Below are 21,997 nucleotides of genomic sequence, written 5' to 3' on the forward strand. Positions count from 1 at the left end.
AACTCTGAAGTTCTGCTTTATCAGTGGGGGTAAAAATAAGAACATCAAAAGGCAGGGAGAGCACCTGTAAGGAACAACTGTATCTCCATGTATGTCTGTACATATAAATAAAAGAATCTTAGGGGGATTTTGGGTTTTTTTTGTTGTTGTTATTTTTCCCAGAACAGTGAAATAATTTTGGTATTTTATTTGCAGTCTTAGGAACTTGCATTCTGTTTTCACTTAGTATTATGCTTTTAGGTGTTTTATTTCATGCTGTTGAAAAAATTGCTTTATATTACTCTCTGTTAGAATGCCACCTATGTTCCTTTTAAAAAGTGCATATTCTATTTTCTATATATTTCCTCAGATGAGTGGTATCTCAAGTAATGCTGAAAAAAATTCCTCCTAGTCAATTTTTGCCTTTTACTGCATTTATAGTAATAGTGGTTGTCAAGATATGATACTGGTCACATATTTTGAAACTAAATCTGTGCTAAAAAACCCCAATTTTTTCAAAGAGTTTGTATGAAGCTTTGAAATTCTTGGGAATCAATTGACCTAAGTCTTGAAAATGTGAAAAGTAATAAAACCTTTCTAATATTCGTATTAATGAGACAAAAATTGCACAATAGATTTTGCATCTGTTGCTTTGAGAAAGCTGCTGCTGCTTTGACCTCTGTTGCTCACTCTGAAGCATGGCAGGACTTCCTTTAGAGCAGGATGTGCTGTTGTCTTCTTCCCCCAAAGTCTGGGGCTAATCAACTCTTACAGAGAGAGACAAGACTCTCCAAACACAAGGAATTATATGCTGCTGCTCAGTTCTGACAGTTCATAAATGTTTCAGGCAAGAACTCACTTGAAAACCAAAAGAATAAAATGCAAGTACAGTCTTGTTCTCTCTGAATTGCTCCCTGTTCACTTCCCCAGATATATTGGGATATTTTTCTGGTATATCAGCTGTCATTTATTAGAGGTATATGGTAAAAGAGAAAAACAATAAGTCTGGAAATGCTTTTTCTTGTGGTTTTCCTATTATGTTTTAAGCTATATTTTAGGTGTAGTTGAATGCATAGTTTCAGGATAAGAAATTGCTTTAAAACTTTCCCATTTTCCCCCAAAGTGCACAAGGGTTTTGCTATCAGTTTCTGTCTGCCTGCTCCATAAAGACACTGCCTGTGTCTCTGGATTTCTTGCTTGCACAAAACTGTGTGTTCCTGTAACAGGTCTGCTGTGGGTGCCAAAAGGCAAATTGAAAAGCTGTTTCTGACCTGGAGATACTGGGCAGTAAGGAGGTGATAAAGATGAATGCCTGGCTTTCATGGAGCTATTACCATCCTTTAGCTTCTACTAAGGGAACTTTCAAATAGAAAGTATTATTTTTGTTTGCATGGTGACAGGATTTTGAGAAGAAGTGTAAGTGCCCCAAAGCAGAACAGAGCAGAAAAAAAAAAAAAGATTTAATACATTGAATATGTGAATCTCTCCTTCCCACAGGTTTTTGCACAGATGGTCCTGGGGCAGTGCCAGGTACCTGCAGGTGCAGGAGGCCTTCCCTTAGTCCTCATTCCCTTCAAGCAGCTTTCAGACTCACCACTTTTTGAACCCTGAAAGTACATTGCTTTTTCCCCCTCACCAGATGAGGTATGATGGTTTTGCCAGCCAACTAGAAAGCCTGTTTCTTGAAATGCTTAAGAACACTTTGTCTTACCCAGCAAGATACAGCCAGCTGAAGAAGAAGATGTACAAGATATAGTGAGGCTCAGAAGTGTTACTGATTGCCAGTGCTTTGCCCCATGGAAGGAGGTGAAGCAGCTCTGTGGTGTTGCTATAGAAGCTGCAGTCCCTGAGCATCATCCTGAGAGACACGAGAGCCAGGAAGGCTGCTGCAGAGACAGTGATTAATGCTGCTGTGTTTGTAAACTGATTCCTCACTGATCTGAAGGAAGCCTCAGGAGGTCATCTAATCTGTAATTCTGCCTGAAGGAAAGGTAAATTCCACTTAAACCATTCTTTACAGACATTTGTCTAACCTGATCTCCCCACCAGGGATGGAGAGTGAGCAACATCCCGTAGGATTTACTCCAGCAGTTAGGTAATTTGTCTCTCTGTCTCTCTCTCTCTTTGATCTTCAGCTACACATTGTCTTTTGTCATATCACAGTTTCTTAGCCCTCGTGATGTCATTATTTGTAAGGCCTGAACTGAAAGTAAAATAGAGTGATTTGGACCTCCAAGATTAATTTAAAATGTGAATGTGAGGACCAAAAGAAAATACTTACTTCTTAGGGTTAATATTAACCAAATGAGCTCTGCTAGTGTATGGGATGGGTTAAACACAACTGCTGTACTTCCAACTACCTAAAGAAATATGAACAAATTCTGCTTCTGAAGCACATCATGATAAATAATTTAGTGACTCTGGGGCTGCATACTGTACATAGAGGTATTACAGGACATAGTATATCATTAGCATGTATAGAGGTTCTCTGTAATTTGAAATAGAAAATATATACAGTATCCTAGCAGGAAATAATGTGTGCTTCATGGAAATTTTCTTTCTGAGAATTAGTATCTTTGTCAAAATGAGAGATCAAAACTCTAATGTGAAGTTTGTGTTTCAATAAAGTTAATGAAGCCCATCACTAGGACTTGAGAAAGCAGCTCCTGGTGCTCTGACAGTGTAGGGTCATAAATAAGCTGAATCAATTTCCCACAGAACATCTAGACAGGCAGAACAAGTCTGCATTGCAGCACCTGGCAGCCTGGAGTATGCTGGAGTGAGGGGCCAGGCAGCAGCCCTGCTCTGTTCTGTGAGATGTGCCTGCACACATTGCAGGTGGGATGCAGCTCTTAATGCACAGAGCTGCACAGCTTGGGCCTGAGCAGCATCAGCTGCTCTGCCACAGCCCACTGTGGGTGTGCTGGGCACAGCTTGCTGTAACTTGGAGTGTTTTCAGGCCATGCTGCTTATGGCTTCATTATTTTAAACAAATATTCGCTGGAAAATATTTGTGTTTGTTGATAAGCAAATCAGTTTTGTGTTCCTCAGTGCTTGCTGCTTATAAGAGTGTTATGCTAAGGTTTTCAGTAGTGGTTGGGAAGATGAAGGATTTTCATGAGGAAAGGTCAAGACATGTGATTCATCCATCTCATGTGAAATATTGAGTGAAAACGCATATGATACACCAGGTAGGAAGAAGATCTCATTTTGTGTAACTCCCTGGGAATAAACCATTCACCAACACTTCATCAGTCAAAACTAAACTTCCATCCTGAACTGGTTCTCACTTTATGGCCTTTCTATTAATTGATGTGTGCTGGATTTGACCTTAAAGCATCTTTATGCACACTGTATTATTCAATGCCACTGAGTTCCACTAGAATTCTAATGAATACTGTAAAATTACCTGTAAAATGATGTTGGTCCTGAAAGTTGTTGCAATCATTCAGAATATTAAACTTAGTGCCACTGGGTTCTGGTGCCAGTTTTGAATCTTTGATGCATTTAATGGTGAATATTAGAAAAACTAGATGTACATTCATAGCTATTTTTGTGAAATCCTCTTGTCAGCCTATGCAATGGACTGACTAGAAGAATACAATTCTGCTGGTAACCTGGACTTACTGCTACTTCGCATGTCACTGATCTAAATAAAGAATTTCACTCAAATGAAAATGATAATCTAGGATTTCTGTGCAAAGCACTCTATAAATATCTGTTTAATAACCTTCTGAGGGAGTTCATTGGCTGCTTTGTGCTATCTCTGTTGAATGGCACTGGGCTTTTTGTTTTCCTGACAAAGTTGCTGTGGAAAGAGTTTGGCACACCTTTGCCTCATCCTCCAGAAGAAGTATCTACTTGTTTCAGTGGTGTGGTAAGACTAGGACTGGAGCTCAGGGCATGATTTTACCTCCCAATAATGATGAACACATTTATTGAACACACTTTTATATCAGGGTGCCTTAAGAAAGCAGAACAGCACCAGAGATCCTGAACAAGTCTTTCAGTTCTTGGTCACCTCTGGCCATGTTTCTGTTCAGCAATGTGTGCCTTTGAGTTTGACTGTGCCTTGTAAAAACAATGAGAGGCTGACTGAAAAGTCCAGCTTTATGCAGATTACATTTGGTGAAAATATTAGTCTCTAACTCCCCAGGTAATTTTTCTTTACTAAGATCATTGAAGCCTTTCTGCAGTGTTTAGATTTGGGGAATGGGATTCATTAGGGCAATGGGGTATCTCTAAACCAAGAAATGCCTTCAAAGCCCTTATCCTCCCTTGTGCTGAATTATGGTACAAACTGGAGCAGTTTAACAGAAGAGGTCAGGAATTACTGGATCTCTGTAGCCCAGAGTTTGGGGCAAACTCTTTGGAATTGAGTAGCTGAAGTTCATATTCACACTCCAGGACAGACAGATTGTACTGTTGTTCCTGGTATATTTTGTGCATGAATTATGGGAATGGTAGGATGTTGAGGGGCTGAAAAGAGAGGGAGAGAGTAAGCATTTCTTATCTTCCTTTTCCTTGTAAATCCTTGCATGGACTGTTTCGTCATTTTTCTCTTTAAAAAATCTGCAAATGGAAATATTTTATTTTAGATAAAAATAGGTACTGTGTTGGTACTTTTCACTTCTTTTTTCATCAGTTTGTCACTGATGACTAAGTGATGGAGTTCTGGAAAGTTTAGCACTAGAAACTCATGCAAGGTTTTTTCTCTTAAGCAGGTAGCATCAAGAAATAATTTATTTCTGTCACCTGGTTTCATTTGCCCATCTGTCTTATCTCTTTAGCCTCTATCATTGCAGAAATGAATTTTTTCCAAACATTGAACATGCCAGAATTTCTGCTTCTGTTTTAGACTGAAAGCCTACAACATCTGCAAATTAGAGCTGGCAATAGGAGAGATTGAATTCAAATGAAAATCTCTCTGTGGCTGATATAAATCACATCATCTGATGTAAATACCCATCTGAGGTAGTTGCACATGAAAAAGTCTTCATACAGTTCTGTTAATAAATGACTTGTTTTTTGAAGTCAAACTGGTTTTGATCACATCCAGAAAGGAAAATGGGTACAAAAAAAAACTTTTAATTTTACGGTAATTCTAATTTTAATCTGAATTCTTATTAGTCACTGTTGTAACTATTTCTAATTGTTCCAGACTCACAGTGATTGTTATAAACTGTACTCCAGAGAATGCTCTCAACCCCAGAGTACTATCAAACTACCAGAAGATCAAAATAGATACACACAAAAAAAGTCAAGTTTTCATAGAATTTGCTTTAGTTGTATCATGATTTGATGAATATAAGAATAGCATTCATAATTCTACAACCAACTGATCATTTGCAGATACAGAAATGCAGTTTGATGTATATACAAAGGAGAAATGCAGATTGTGTTTTCCTGTTTGCATATGTTGCTGTCTGTGTATCTATTTCCTGGGATTTGAGTCCTCACTCTCTGGGATGCTGAGGTTAAAGAACAGTCCCTGGGCTTGGCTCCATAGCTGGAATTTCCAGATGGCTTTTTGTGCTCGAGCATCAATTCAGTGAAAAAGATGTTGTAACATCCCTGATTTTTTTTGAATGGAATGCAAAACAAATCAAGTGTATTTACCAGCCCAAACCTCTGCCTTGGAATAATTAGGTTTGCAAATTTTCATAGATCTGACAGCCTATTTTTAGATCTTGCTAGAAAAGATGTTAAGTTCTACAGTGTCTTTGCACGTAAGAACAAGTCACTCACAAGATGTCTCATCTAAACAGTTTGGTTAGCAGGACTTTATTACAGGTTTTGGAGGGGAAAAAAAAAGGATTTCTGTGTCTTATAAATACTGGAAAGATAAATTACCTTGGCTCTTATCAGTACTTTTTATTCTGATCTAATGTTTCTGTTATTATAATTAATTCATTCTGTGCTTACAGGAAACTTATCAAGATTCTGTCTTTTGACTTCTCTGTCTTCTCTTTTTCAAGTTCAACACCAGACTGATTCCCCTCTCCTCTGTTTTCTTTCAGTGCCTCTTCTCATCACACTTGACCAATTCAGGTTCTGTCAGCCTTCTTGACAGCCATGACCTGAGGTACTTGTGCTCTTTGTGATATTTAAATGGGTTTAATTTCTGCTCACACTCAAAAATACATTAACTTTAATTTATTTTTTTTTTTATGTAAGAGCAGTGGTGTTTCTCTTTTTTTTTGTCGTGCCCTTTGCCTGGTTCTGATTCCACAAGTCAAAAGGCTTGTTAACATGCATGGTGTGTGAAACAAGGAGGGCTTTAGCAGGTTACTGACCTAGCATCAGCATCTCCCTGAGAGGCAATCCCCTTTCTTTGGTCCTCTTCAGTTTTCTTAGACTGATTTTTAAAAAAGCAGCACCACTTTTTTTTCATCCCTTCATTTATGACTCCAGTCCTTTCCAGTTTTGATTTCATTTTGAATAGCAATTGGAAAAGAATATTCAAGCTCATAATCAATGTCTAGGGATTTAGCAAAGTCATGCTAGAAACAGTTTAAAGTAGCTCTATAGGAAGTTGGATTCAAATGATGCTGATAAATTTATAATTTATGTTTGTGTGAGTAACAGAGAGAAGGCATTTTATTATGTAGGTGCTGGTATCTGAAATGGATTTACATGGATGTTTTAGTAGATCAGTGACAAGTTGACAGATACTCATAGTTGTGTGGTTGTTTTTAATCCTTCAACTGGGTGAATGCTGAGGTCTTGTTGACCTAAGCAGTAGCAAGGATTATATTCTGAAAACTGCACATCGTGGAACCTTATAGAGAAACACAGATGTTTGGATGGTGGCTTGACTTATGGGAATTATGTGATTCTTCAGATTCCTAGGGTGTTTCATGGCATAGATGGCTGTTCGGTACCAAGAAATGGATGGTGATGTCTACATCAATGTTACAATGACATTTTAAATTATGGCTATGGGAGCAGACATCCTGCTCATCTCCTTTTGACTTGTGGAAGAATGAGGCAGTCTTATATATGAGAAGTTTTGAGGCTATTTCCTTAAAATCTTTAAGGAGACGCCTTAAGTAACAACATCTAAGATTTGTCCTCCTGAGAGCCTGAGGAGACCAGCAGCTTTGCAGGTGGGAGATGAGGTGGGTGAAGAAAACACAGTGACAGTGTAGGAGACAGCAGGGCAGACCCAGAGTGTCTCTACAGCCCAGCAGAACTTTCTGCTGCAGAATGCAGCTCTGCATCTCCTTGGAGGTCCATGGTGAGGAGCTCCCCATCTAACACACGAATGACTCGGCAGCTTCCCAGGGAAATGCATGGATGAGGCTCGGGGATGAGTGTTGCTGGAGGCTCTGCACAACCTCAGGCCTGTGCTTTGGGAGCTGCACTGCCGCTGGTGAATTCCTGTGTAACTCTCTGTACGACAGAGATCAAGAATTAAGAGCAAGGGCAGCTGCTGGGGCTTTTCCTTTGCAGGTTTGCAGACTGCTGCAATGCAGCCAGGTAATAAGAGCCTGTCTGGGTAGCTGGCAGAGATCTTCAGGACTTCCTCGTTATCTCTTTGAAATTCATAGTAATTCTTCTGTATGTAGGTACATAATGTTCTGACTGTAATTTCACCACAATGGGAGGGAGCATGTCCTGGTGTTATTCTGCTTGTCCACTTTGTGCTGCTATGAAAACAGGTTGCTGTTGATAATAAATATTTCATTTTGTTAAGACAAATTTAAACAGTACCAGAAAAGGTCACTTTTTTAGAGATTATATCTGAAACATGTGCTTCCAGTTTTACCAAACTTTTCCTATTTAAGTGAAAAGTTATTTTTTGCACAGATCAGAGGACATTATGAAAAATGTTGATGATTACTTATTTCAAGTGGCAGCAGTGTTGTGACTCACTGTTTTATGGGCATCATTCCCTACATTCATAATGGATTTTGAAAATTTGAGCTGGCTTCTGCCAACAAATGAAATATTAATGATTGCAGCATTGTATAATACAGTTTTGGAATAGCTTAATTTTTCCAAGGAAATTAAATGACCACCTATTAAAAGTAAACTTGGGGAAATGTTTTGTAGCCTTATTTTGCTGTGAACCAAAAGGTATTTGGGTGAAATCTTGAATATCTGTGCATTAACATATTTGTTATATACAGAGGCTCTGCAGCTTTGATGCATCAGATGAAACTCCTGAAGGTGGATTAAAGGGTTCATTACATGACTGCTGCATTAGTTGTAATCACTTAATCGTACTTTTGAGTGTGGAACAATTCCAGATCTGTTTAAAAGTATACACTGCACAAGAAAGGGAGCAAGGATGCTGAGGAGAGTGGAAAATCAGGAGCTTGTCAGCACACATAAGGAAACATTTTCTGAAAAAAATGACATGGAAATTTTCTTCCAGACAGCAGAAAGAGATACTTGTCTGGTTCTCAGCACTTGTCAATCAATCCATGAATCAATCAAATCCTACTTTCAGAATGGATTAAATTTAATCTGCCCTTGGTTTACTGCCTAACCCATGAAATGGCAACATTTTTGTTTGTTGCTACCTAAGGCTGCAAGTAGGGATTTGGGTCAAGGCATTCAGCCACAACTTGGGGAAAACAACTGGATTTTCTACAGTCAAGGGAAGGGTAATAAATAATAGCAAAGACCATTAATCCTCTTTTCCATTAGTGGCAATGTCAGATAAAGCTGCTTAGTGACTCTTGAGGAATGCTGCATGGATGATTTATTGCATGTGTAGTTTTAGATGTTAAGTGTAATGTTGAAATGTGTTACCTCTACAGACTCACCAAAGGATACAGTAGAATAGCAGATGAATTACAGCACCATGTAATGGGCAATTTTTGTATGTCTCTTCAGCTGATTTCCCAGCCTTTTCAGTTAGTTCTGGTCCTTTGAGTGGGTATGAGCCTCACTTGCTGCAAGGCTGACAGGACACTTTGTAGTAACTGGTGAAATTAGTAAACCCGTCTTTGATGATGCACTTGGAGAATGGGTTTCATTTGGTTACTTTTCTCCTGCCTGCTTGCTGTTTGACATATGACTATTTATAAACATTTTCAATAGTGGGGATTCATTTTAATGGTGTATAAGGAGGAATATTTACCCTGTATTGAAGAGCAAACCTCTTCATGCCAGGAGGTGACTGTTCCTCAAGTTCTCCTTAAAAGCATTGCTGTTCCTGATCCCAGCTGCATTTGCTTCGGGGAGAGGACTCAGCTACTTTTTTATTCTGCTGGAAATTCACTGTGCAGAGCAGGAATGTGGTGGAGCACGAGTGGAGTGCACCTGCAGGCTGGGAGCAGGCACTCGACTGCAGCATGACTCAACCCTCCATCCTCCCAGCCTGGCTTTCAGCTGGATTTGCCTTATGTTTGACTGAGGAATAATCTGCTAGGTTCTAGACAAATACATCTGCCTGACACTTATTTACTACATGTTTTAGTTAAAGCTTCAAGATACATTTATGCATCATTGTGGTTTGCTTAGATCTGCACCATGATTGTGCTTTGGCAATCACTTTAAAACACGGCAATGCAAGGCAATTGAGGAAGGGCACACAGAAATTATTTCAGAAGTGATTCTTTTTAAAAAGAGCTGTTAAGCAGGTTAGTCAGAACTGTGAGTCACTCCAATTGAGTCATGCTTACTTTTTGGTGGCTACAGATTATCTGGTTTTCCTTCTTTCTCCATGCAGCTATGAGTAATGCTATGGTAAGAACTGTACTGCTTTGGAGAATAGCTTTTCCCTGCTCTGCCTGAATATATTCACACACTGGACATTTTATAAAGTCATTTTTTGGCCCATTCTCTCAAAACACTCAAGTGCTGTTCCCATGATACAAGTGATGTGAAATTTGCCAAGTGCTGTGTTGGGGGGAGAGAAAAGAGAGCAAGGCCCTTCTATACCAACCCATGGTAGGCACCACTTGTATAGGGTTAGTAGGAAATACTGAGAGTTGACTGGGTTGGCATTATCCCTTTTGCACCCACAGAGGCTGAGACAAGAACTTTGGGGTACTTATTCAGAGCAGAGAACATCTGTGAGGAACAGAAAAACGAGGGGGTGGGAGAGAAGAACTAATATGCTCTGAGATGGTAACTGGGCTGGTGCCTTAATAACTGTTGGAGCTGAGTTTGGGTGTGTTGGAGGGTTTTTTTTCTATATTTGTAGTGAGCATGCATCAACATAGCTGTAGTGTTAGGCATAATCCCAGAGCCTTTACAACCATCATCCCAGACACTGAATTAGCAGTGTATGTATTGGCCAAGGGTTTTCAGCTTGGTGGCTTCCTAAAATTAGTCTGAAACTGTGTAGGTGCTTAAATGTGGGTTTGAGAGCCTGGATTTGGGTTAGAAAGTGTAGGCTGCAGCCTACAAGTTTCAGTAAAGAGAGAGAAGATACTGTAGTTCTCAATATTCCTGAATATGCCCACATTTAGACTAAAGTATTCATTGCTCTTTTTAAATAAGTACTGTCAGCATTTTTTTTTAATATAAAGGCAAGCTGTCCCTTCCTTGTAATCTTAAAAAAAAAAAAAAATTACAATCATGTTTTAAAGGATGAGTTATTATTTTTCACTGGCTCTGCTTCTGAGAATTTTTATAAAGACTGTACTTCTCTCTAAAAATGGATAGCTCACCTAGAAATAGAACTTTTTCTGTGATTGGTATCTTTCTGATTGATGTTGCAGAACTGCTAGATGGAAAATATTATTAAAATTAGAATGAAAACGTCTTTCTTTTATTTACAACTCTCTGAGTAGTGTAAAACCAAAACCAATTTTCTCTAGATTATCAAAGGGTCAGGGGACTTAAAATTTGAGATAGAAAATGTGATCATGTCATTAAGAACACTTGATGTGCTTTACAACAAAGGATTTAAATGCTTCAAAAGGGAGAAGTAATTTACACTGCCCTTTTGCAATGGATAACAAAGTGGTAATGCTGCTTTCTGCATAAATTTCTTTTCCCACATGGTTCTGCTCCCTTCCAGCAGATCCATAAAGGAAATATCCAAATCATAAATAGTTTGCATTGGGACCAAATTTATGTGGAAGAGGTCATTTGTTCAGTGTCAGCAGCTGTTGTAAAGCTGCTAAGTTCTTCCCAGGGAAAATTACTGCTTTCAGATTTTTTTTGAACCTTAAAAGCTGTTGCAAACATGGGATGAAAGCATATTCAAACAAACAGTGCACTGAAAAGGGGAACAGAGAATGCCTAACCCCAGGGCTGAGCGCTGCCCTCTGTGTGCTACAGCACTTTACAGCTGATTGTGGAGACCCCTGTGAGGTGCTCTGAGCCAGAAGGAGAAGAAAGCTCTTCTCCAAAGTCTTGCTCAGTGAGCTTTATCCAGGTCCTTGGAAGAAGATCTCCTCGTAGGAGTTGGGAACAACTACTAGACTTGTCCCTATGAGGATAATTGGCTGTTGTCAGAACCTTTCTGTGGTGCCCTGGATGGTAAATCCCCTGTGGCCTGGCTGTGGCAGGACTCAGATCCTGGTGTCTGGGGCAAGAGGCTCTATTCCCTAAGGAAAGGGAATGTCCCTGGCATGGGATGTGTCTGCCACAGGCTTGGCTTGGTGCTATCTCAGGACACCTGAGCACGGCAGCCAAGCCAGCCCACAAGATAAACACACACACGAAGCAGGAGGCAGTGCAGCAGGAGAGTAAAAAGGCAAGAGCACAGATGGTGTGTGGTTGTGCAGATATTTCCTTGGCTTTGTAAAGAAATTAGTCCCTTGTTCCAGTGACTGCCACAGGTTCATCTCCTATCCCAAGTACCACTAAGCAAAAGAAAATCCTTCTAAGTAATAAGAAAATAAGTTTGAATATGTGTATAAGACATTTATGCTTTATAACACATGCCATTTTCTTATATTTTCTGTAGGGTTCTGATTTGATGCCACAAAGCTGAATATCATGTAACAGGATTGTATTATTTAGTTTCTATAGAGTGTTGTGACCAGTCCTGGCTGTTTTACTGTGTTGCAAGACACAGTGTGCTGAGAATGTACATTTGGGTGAAATACAGTTTCCTCTGTCTTTCCCCCAATATAAAAGAAAAAAAAATACTTTGCTTTCTGGAAAACAAAACAAAACAAAACAAAAACAAAAACAAAACAAAACAAAACAAAAAAAAAAACCAAAACCACCAAAAAACCCAAAACAACCAAAAAACAAAACCCAAAAAAACACCAAAAAACCCAAAGCAAAGCCAAATCCAACAAAACCAAAGCAACCAAAAATATGCTGAAAGTTAAAAATATTCTCAAATTTTAGAAGAATAAACTTATGTCTGTGCTGAGAATCTGTGGATTGTCCTGGTAAATTAAAATAATGCATTGTAGGACACAACTAGAGATCATGAGCCTGGGTAGAAATAGAAGCCAAACAGAGAAGGACTACTTGCTAGAAGAAGAAATTAAAACAGCAAGGTGGAAGGTGAGCAGGAATTGACATTTACTGTGGCTGCTCCTATTTGGTGGTTTATTCACAGCGTTTTGGTGAAATACAAGTGCAGGGGAATATGGTATAACTGATGAGATGTTTCTGATGTCAATGGATCATGATATTAAACAAGTTAATGGCCTGAATCAGTAGGTTTCAAATGTCACTGACTATACATTTACTGAATAGTAATTCAGAAAACAACTTCGAAAAAAATGTAGGATTTGTTACCAAACACTTTTCATGGCAGAAATGAGAATGAGCAACTGGAGCTTTATAAAACCCCCCCAAAAACAGATGAGTTAATGCCCAGAAGACATCCCTTGGCTGCCCATAACTGTGTTTTACATTGGGACTGCTTGCTTATGTTTGCTGGATGTATTCTGGATTTTGCTTTGCCTTCCCATTATATTCCCCAATGTTCTTTCTTTTGTCTACCACATTATTTTCTTTTCTGACATGTGGACAGGTTTTCCTTTCTATGAGATTAAGATGGCTGGGAAGCAATACTATATCTGAATTGTCAGCCAGGAAGAAGTTGACTAAATGCAGTTCTTTGTAGGATTTTTTTCCATGGCTCAGAATGTGCTCCAGAGGGGCCTGTGAGAAGCTGGAGCTGTCTTGGGTTTATATTTATTAATCCATGTAGCAAGTTCAGAAAAGAACATATAAATAGACACATTGCATCAATTTTGACTTAATGACATCAGCTTCTTCTCTGACCATACTGGCCCCTGAAATTAATGAGTACTTGGCAAAAGAGTAATGAGATTTATATGTATAGATACTGACTGCTGTGAATGGGGTTGAAAAACTCTCTGTGGGATCTCATGTCTTGTACAGCTGGATCTGATGGGTGCAAATTGAGACTCCTTGCTTTTCCCTGTTTTTGATATAGGAAGGAATATTATCTTTAGGTTTTCAGACATTTCAAGGATGCAGAGTAAATCTAAATCCAAATCCACTGCTAAGCATATATGTATTACTGTTTGTATTCCCTTTTGTTTCCAAAAGAAAAGTAGTTCTGGTTAGTTATTATTAGCAGACTTAATTTACAGGTTATACTTTTGTAACTGCATTTATTGCTATTCTCTTTCTGTACTTCAGTCAGCATTCCTGGTATTACACAAACAGTAGTGATTATTCAGAGTTCTCTGAAGGTGATCTAAATGCATAAAGTAGTTGTTAAGTGGCATAAGCATCATATGGTGTAGTTTTAAATTTCGTGTCCTGAGTTAGTTTATACAATAATAGTTAATAATCTGTCTTTATTCGATTTTTCTGCAATGCAACAAAAGCAGAAAATAGGAAGTAAGCTCTTGAGAAAGAAAATAAAGGAAGAAAATATTCAGGGGCTTGGAGAGTTTGTCTTCATACCCAAAATTCAGGCACATGTGATCACAGGGATCATTCCTACTGGGCTGTAACTACTGTGGGCAACATCCTAATTACACCTTGGGTGGGGTAATTAGCAAAGTTTTGCATGGCCCCCTGGTACAGTTGCCCAGCCCTCTGAGAGCAGCCTGTGGGTGTTTTCTGCTGGTGGTCAGAGGGTAGAAATACCAAATCATAGGTTTTGTAAACTAGAAAGAGCCTTAGGGAGGACTGGTGGCAAATCTGTTTGTATGTTACCTGGGCTGTCCCTCAGATATCAGTAGGACTGATCAGTGAATGTCAGGGGGTGCACAGCAATGTCTGAAAACACATAATTGCTGATAATGAAACTCTTTGACAATGATAATTAAAGAGGTGCTTCTATATGTCACTGAGAATAAACTGAAATTAGACAGCAATTGCTTTAGGTTGGTTTTGATACATGCCTTCTAGATTGGTATTGATTTTGTTTTATATCATTCTGGCTTCTCTGCTGCTGAGAAGATGCAGCTACAGGTGATGAAAGGTGGTATGCACTGGTCTGCTAGTTACATGGAAGAGAATGGGCAAGATCTGCAAAGTACCTCATAGGTGAGTGCACTAGTGCAGGCAGATGTGAAAAAAACCCAAATACTGAAGCCTTTCAGGTATGTGATTCTGTAAATAGATGTTTGGAATGAACATAAGCATAAAAATTAAAGATATGTGTGTATCTTTCCTCATCTTGCAATATTGAGAGGAAAAACTATGAATTAGTGCTGAGTCTAGCCTGACTTTGGTGTAAACCTGCAGGAAATAGTTTTGTTATGTGTGATGGTATTAAATTATCTGCAGAGGATCACTGCAGCTGAGTAGTAGCTCAGTCAGTAGCACCACTTAGGCTGGTACAGCTGGGCTTGTTATGCAGCCCTGTGGATGCTGGATAATGACTCTTGGGCATCTCTACAGAGATTTTCAACAGAGCTGGTGGGACTTCATGAAACAACATGATCTTTAATAACAAAATTAGAGGCATGGTTCTGTATTCCCAGCTTAGCACTCTTCCTCAGACCAGAGGCTGTATGAAATCAGCTGCTGCTGTTTAAGCAGGGCACCAGGAGTGGTGTAGCCTTCCAGCAGAACTTGGTGTGAGCTCCCTGCCCCAGAAATTCACTGTGCTGGTGGCAGCTCTCACACTGCCACCAGTGGTGCTTGCTCAGGTATGTGCACCTGGGCTGCAGAAATGTAATCAAGTTATGGGACTGTAGTGGTCCACAATCTGCACAAAATTGTGTAGCCCCATGGCATTTTTTCCCTTTAGTAGACCAGGGATCTGTGCCTTTTGAGTTCAGGGTAGATGTGCCCCCCTCAGTACAAACTTGGATGTACTATGAGAGTGTATATGGGATTCATGGTCCTGCTGCTTAAAAGGCTCGAGCCAGGAGTTATATGCAGTCTGATTTCACAATGAAATATCTTCAGAATATATATATATATTCACTCCCTGAAGGTCTGTGCAGGTGCACAAAGTTTTACCCAACCCAACAGAAAGGCACCTTATGGATTTCCCTGGACTGGATTATGACAACTGTGTCTGCACCTACACTCAGCTGGAGTCTCTTCCTGCATGAGCCATCAGTTCATTTTGGGTACTCTGCAAGATCAACTGAGCACTCTTTCCCCCAGGTTCCCTGTCTCAGATGATGTCCTAATTAGGTCACAGAGAAAATCAAAGATGTAGAAGCTGGATTGAGTGCTCACCAACCTACATGTAATTGCTATATTTTAGTTTTATTTCTCCTGAGATGTTTTCTAAAGTCTTGGAGAATGCTGCCCATAAAAAGGCAGGCTGCTCATCAAGAAAGCAAGTCGGTGAACACATGAATATTTTGAGCCACAGCATGTAGCACTCAGTATTTATCACTACAGGAGAGAGCATGTGACTCCTCTCTCACATGGCAGCTCCTTGGTTTATGCCTTACAGATTGGAAAATAGCAAAAGTATCCTGCAGGATCCCTTTTGAAGAAAGGGCAAGGCACTGGAGCGATCCACAGAGCTAAGATTTTGCTGCAGAAAGATTCCTGCCCTTACCCTTCAAGAAAATCCTGTGTGTGGGAAGACACCAGACTTGCTGAAGTCAGAAATGAGTTACTGCTTTACTGCCTAAAGAAAAATCAGAAGTGTGGCCTCAGAAGTAGCAGTGTGACCTGCCAAAGAAGCAAATTTAATCTGCTCCTCAGAGCAGTGGGGCTGGATGTGTTCTGTTGGTGGCAGCAAATGCTGTGCATGCAAACAGGTGGGACTCAGTGCACCTCCTTGTTGGTGCAGATGGCAGAGATGAAGGACTGCTGGAGCACTTCAGGGTATTGTTTCTTGGCAGGGACACACATGCTCCAAGAAAAACAAATTTGCTCAATATTTATATGAGTCTCTGAGCTCAGCCAGGTCTGGCAGGGATGACTTGACTTCATCCAGAGATCATTCCAAGTTTCCCTTTATTTGGGTAGTGGAACATGAGTAACTTCTTTCCCCAAGCTGGAGGGTGTTGCCCTGGGCTCTTCATCCTGCAGTGTGTGTATGTCACACTGTGCCTCTCAAGTCTCTCTATGGTGCCCAGGGCAGCTCCTTTGTATGGCCTGACTGCACTGAAAAATATTATTGCCTTTGATGCAGCAATTCCAGCATAGGCACTTTGGACTCTGTGGAATAACAAATAATAATAAAGAAAATAGTCTGGCAATAAATGCAAATCACACCCTATAGGCTTGCACTGAGTTTAGTAGATATTACATGCAAAATACTAACTCTCCCAGAACCTTAGAGAGTTTAGAGTTCTTTGTAAATGTGTAATTTCTCTTCTAAAATACCGTTTATTTCCCAGCACAAATTCTTCATTTTTCTGTAGTTAGGGTTGAAAGGCCTCATCACTTGTCTGAGTCAGAAACGCCCTTAAAATAAAACAGTAATTTGATGAGATGAGCAAATTCAGGAAATTGAGGCAAAGGTTCTGTTCTGCAGGTGAACCCAAAGATCCACAAAGCCTTCAGGGATGTGGGTGTGGGGGGTGTGTGGCATTTAAGACAGCTGCAGCTTGGAGAGCTTCACTATTCCTCCTTCCTTTTTATGACATTTTGATTGTTATACTCTCTGTTCTGCCAGAACCATTTCTGCCCACTTTCACTACCTCTCTCTCCTTTTGCAGACTTACATTGCCTTTGTAAGGCACTCACTGCCAGCTAATGCTGTTCTGAGCTTATGAAGTTGTAATTTATTTTTAATATGTGTCTCTGTTACATGAAAAACCAAGCTGGATGCTGTGATTCCTGTTTCATTCTTCTTCCTGGCCTAGCAGTGATTCTCCTGATGATACAAACCAAATAAAGAATGGAATTTCTATGCCAATCTATTTGTCAACCATAAATAGGCAATATATTAGTCAAACTTCCAGAAGTGAACAGCAACATATTTCTGAATCTAAGTATCTCCAAAATTTATGTAGATGTTTGCTTTGGGGATCTCTGATATTTTTGTTGTCAGCTAAGGGCTTTCATGTGTTGTTTATATTGGCTAGACCAACACTTGGCAAAAGAGGGTAAGAAAAAAAATGGGTATAAAATGAGAAGCTTTCTGCAGAGAAGGTGTCTTTTCCTAGACACAGGATTTGCAAAAATATGAATCACTGAAACTGTTCAAATGAAATAGGGAAAAACTGATTTAAAAGCCTTTATTTTCAGAATTTCAGAAATACATATTCTGATGAATTCAAAATAAAAAGTCCTTAAAAGTTTATCTGTTATTCAGTGGGGAAGTTCAGACCTTACTTCACACATAGGTGTAGCTTTGTTTTCATTGAGACTTCAGGATGATGAGAGTCCTGGCATGTCATCTGAAAGAGGTGATGAAATATATCTGGCACTGAGAATTGCAGTGTGTTAAATAGTGGTGTTTAGAGCATTATGGCCCTAATTGGCTTGCATGTCATTACTGAAAATAAGTTGGCAACAGCAGTTTCAGGTTTTCTCCATGCCTGGGACTTAGAGGGAAGCAGCAATTCAGGTTCAAGCACCTTTGGCTCTCATCCCTTTGCCTGCTCTGGTCTCACCCTGAGCACATCAATGGGATGCAGGTGGAAGGAGCTGGGCTCAGCCAATAGTGCCCAAGCCAACTTCGTTGTTGTAATGAGTGTTTGCCCCTAAAGACAAATTACTTACATCTGGTAAAAGAAGAAAAGTTGTGAGTCTACTGTAGTTCCTCTCTTGTGTCCCCCAGGAGCAGGGTGGCTCCATTTATCTGACCAGGGCACTGCTCTGAAACAGCTTCCTGACTTTGGCTGGCCTTTACTTATATGCATTTGTTATTACTATGAAATTTCATTTTGTTGAAAGGTTTCACAACCTTACAGGAAGAGACTCTCCATTTACACTGGTCAAGTGCTATCTTTCAACTAGTGGAAGTTTGTGAGTGAGCTGCATTGTAAAGTGCTTCCCTTAAAGGAGATTTAGCAATTGCTGCTCAGCACCAAAGTCCAGACAAACAACAGAAAAGTGATGATGCTTTAAACTTGGCCTGAGTCCAAAATTTCCCTGTCTTGCAAACTGATCTTCAGTAGTGTTATCTTCCACTAATAGCATCAAAGCCCCACAGTGTGTTTGCACAGGGAATGAATTACCAGAGAATTTGACCTTGACTTATGCACCCACGAATGGAGAAGTCATGTTTGTAAGAGCTGCCTTTCTTGTAGGGGCGAGGGTAGATACCCAGTCCTTTAAATTCCACTCCAGCCAAGCTGTAATGCTTACCAGTGTGATTTTGTGATAAAATGTAGTGATTCCCCCATTACACACTTGAAGTGTTAGCTGGGAGCCCAGCCTAACCACCCAAAATCAAGAGTCAAGCATTCACTTGAGCATTCTGGAATGTATTACTTAAAAATAAATAAATAATAAAATAAATAAAATAATATCACTTATTTTTAATGACACTCTACATTTTGAACATGTTAATTAAGCTTTTACTTCCCACAACATCTAGAAGAATACCTTTGTTCAGCTGCTGTTCTGCAAATAGAATAGCAATGAAGATATTTATATTTGCATGGTCAGAGCAATAGAACTGGAAACAGGAGGAGAAAAAATTTGAAATTTCAGTTTTAAGACAGGATTTAATTACTAACCATTAAATTTAGCTTTTCTGTTCACCCTTGTCTCTCAAAACCTGCTCTCTGAAGGGCAGAGGTCCCTGCAGATATTCTGATGCCCAGGAAATTCGCACCATTATCCACATTGTATACATGAACAAACAAAAGAGAATAGAGCAGGCAGTGTGAGTTAGGGGCGTGGGACGGGGGAAGATGCGGTGCATTGTTAGTGCTGCTGGTGAAGGAAAAGCAATTGGCAGAGCTGTGATTCCTGGCTGCCGCCGCTGCCTGGCGATGCGTGTCAGCACCACGCAGAGGCACAGGCTGCTGCTGCGGGAGGAGGAGGTGCCTCCCTTTATCCCTGCTCGGCGGGATGCTGGCACCTCGGAGATGCCTTTGTCACAAACACCAGCGCTCGCAAGGCGTTGTCTGCAGCGCTTTCTCTCCCCCAGCCCAAACAGCAACAACAAATCCCATCTCTGCTATGTAGCAGTGAGACTGTTTGCTGGTGGTTTTTTTGGTTTGTTTGGTTTTTTTTGTTTTTTTTGTTTTTTTCTTTTCTTTTTCGCTGCTGTAAGATTTCAGGATGATCCAAGACTGTATTCAGTGGATTTGAGGGGTTTTTTCCGAGGGGGAATTCCACTGCTGCCTCAAACCCAGCAGTTTGCAATATCCTGAGCTGACCCTGCTGAACATATTACATCAGGTCAGAAATATTTTGTGGAAGGAGCACAGCAGCCTATTCCTTTCACAGGAATGGTTTCATCTACTGCTTGCTGTTAGCTTAATAACCTTTTCCTACTTGAACTGTCCATTCTGCCAGTTTTTTGGTTTCTTTTCATAGAATCCCTTGAGGTTTGGCCATCAGCTGAGCATGCAAGAGACCATTAAACAAGAAAACCTCCAGGTTTTAAGTAGGGCAACCCTATTTAAGTAAAAAACCCCTGCATTTGATGAGCCAATTACACAGAGCAAACGTTTAAAGGGCAGAATGCCAAATGCTTGTTTGTAAACCTAAGCCTTTATTAACAGCTATAAAACATCATGATCGGAGCCTCACAGTCTACCTGCACCCCTGCCTGAATTCTGGGCACTGCTGGCTGGGCTTTGTGAGTGTAGTAGGACTGATGCCTGTGGTTCCTTGATTATGAGCATGTGCAGAGCAGCCCAAGGTACAGCCGTGCATGTAGAGCGAGCACAGAGACGTGCCTCGCAATGCCATGTTTGTGCATGTGTTCCTACAACTGAGGAGGATACAGGGAGCCTGCCTGCCTTGCTGATTTATCTGATGTTTTCTTGTTTCTGTTTCAGCATTCAGGACAAGTCCTTCAACACGACAGCTTTAGCAGAGTAAGTGAACACTTTAAAGATGTCCTTATTTTTAAGCAAGAATGATGAGTTTAGTTACCATACAGAATATTCGTAAGTGGTATGTGAGAAGTCCCAAGCTATCATATATTTTGATTGAGTTTTCTGTAATCTAAATATATTATTGACTATATTTTAAATGCTCTGTGACTATTTATCAGTGAAATGCCTTTTTTTGGGGAGAATATATGCTGGCTGTGCATCACACATGTTTAAGTGCATGATTCTCAGTGTCGGATAAACCTCCTGTCAAAATGTTGCTCATTTCTGTCAAACACAAGCATGTCTGTTTTCTAAGGACACACGATCTGTACTTACCACAAGCACTGTTAGGAAAAAAAAATCATTATGAAATATTTTGAAGAATCCCTATACGTTATTTAGATAGGCCAAGTACCAAAAACACCATTTCTTTGTTATCAATTCCATTAACTCCTTAGATGACATTTTGTATATATCAAAATCATAAGGATGTATATGTTGATTTTTCTTGTTTTACAGAGACAACAGAACAAGGGAGGACATTAGAAAGTTAGAAAACCAAACCCTCTAGGAACTATTGCAAATGAAACAGTCTTTGTCTTATTTTAGTCTAAACCACTTCAATATTGGTGTTCTGTGCATTTAAATTTTGCATGCTTTTGATTGCTTCAAAAGCTTTTGGGGAAGATTCTGCAGCACTAAGGAGCCAAACTGTTGTTCAGGAGGAAAATTATGTATGGATTTGTTTGTGTATTAGGTGAGTTTTCAAGTGCTAAAATGCTCATAATCTAAAACAACTCAGCTGCACAGTGAGCTGTTTGCTGAGTTCTGTGGGGACAGGGGACATTCTGAAAGCAGGCCAAGTTGTAATCATCTGAGCCACCCCTAAGTGTTGTCATAACCTCTACAAGAAAAGTAATATTTCAAAGGGATCTAAAGAATTTTGCTATCATATATTGCTTTTCTTTATTTGCTTATATTTACTTTCCTTTATTTAATATTTAAATTTAGTCACACTTTTTGTGTGACTGGAGCAGATACAGAAAGATTGAACTGAAGCTTATAAATAATGGAGGGTTTTTTGTTTGCTTGTGTGCTTGTTTGTTTCCATTTCCTCTGTTCCAGTTAGTTAAGTCATGAATTGTGGTCTGTAAGATTACAGGTAGCTCCCCCTTCACAGAAAAATAGCCAGATTAGAGATAATATATTTTTCATTATTTTTGTCTTCTCCCCTTTTCTCTGTCCCTAAGTGCATCCATTGATTCCTGTAGAGATTCCTCTGGAGCAGTTCCTAGGCCTGCCTCACCCCTGAGGTTTCTGGGACCTGAAGGTGATGGCTTTTCTCTCTGGGGCCTCATGTTAAACCCAGGAGGGTATAAAAGCTGCTAGGGTGGTGCCAACCCTGACCCTGGGAGATGGATTGGATCTCCCTCATTTCAGCTGCTGTTGGTTCTGGTTTGTGGGATTTCATGTTTAATCTTGTATTTCCAAACAAAGGGGTAGAAAAGTGCTTTAATAAAACAAAGCAAGAGAACAATGATATCTGAAAAGCATTCTCTGAACAAACTTGGTTTCCAGAATTGCCTTCCCTAAGTCTCTTTTTTTACCTTCTCCCTAAGTCTCAAAAACACCTGCTTTTGAGAGCTGCTGAGGTACACAATACTTACCAAATTCAGCACTTATTGTTTGTGTTGACCATCTCTGAAAACAGATGAAAATAGATTTACTTTTATTTGGCA

At 39.8% G+C, this 21,997-nt stretch overlaps 1 protein-coding gene across 6 annotated transcripts in view; it reads left to right on the forward strand.

Moving 5' to 3' along the window:
- Positions 1-21,997, forward strand: part of FAM13C (family with sequence similarity 13 member C) — an 81,205-nt gene that overhangs the window by 16,288 nt on the left and 42,920 nt on the right. For 3 of the 6 annotated variants that reach the window (XM_056494943.1, XM_056494944.1, XM_056494945.1), the window contains exons 2-3: positions 6,000-6,064; positions 20,220-20,258. In XM_056494943.1, coding sequence (XP_056350918.1) covers positions 6,000-6,064; positions 20,220-20,258 — 104 coding nt within the window. Of the gene's footprint in view, positions 1-5,999; positions 6,065-20,107; positions 20,259-21,997 lie in introns of those variants that run through there. The other 3 variants (XM_056494946.1, XM_056494947.1, XM_056494948.1) reach the window with 2 other exon arrangements.

This window comes from Oenanthe melanoleuca, chromosome 6 (assembly GCF_029582105.1).
Source record: "Oenanthe melanoleuca isolate GR-GAL-2019-014 chromosome 6, OMel1.0, whole genome shotgun sequence".
NCBI classification, from domain to species: Eukaryota; Metazoa; Chordata; class Aves; order Passeriformes; family Muscicapidae; genus Oenanthe; species Oenanthe melanoleuca.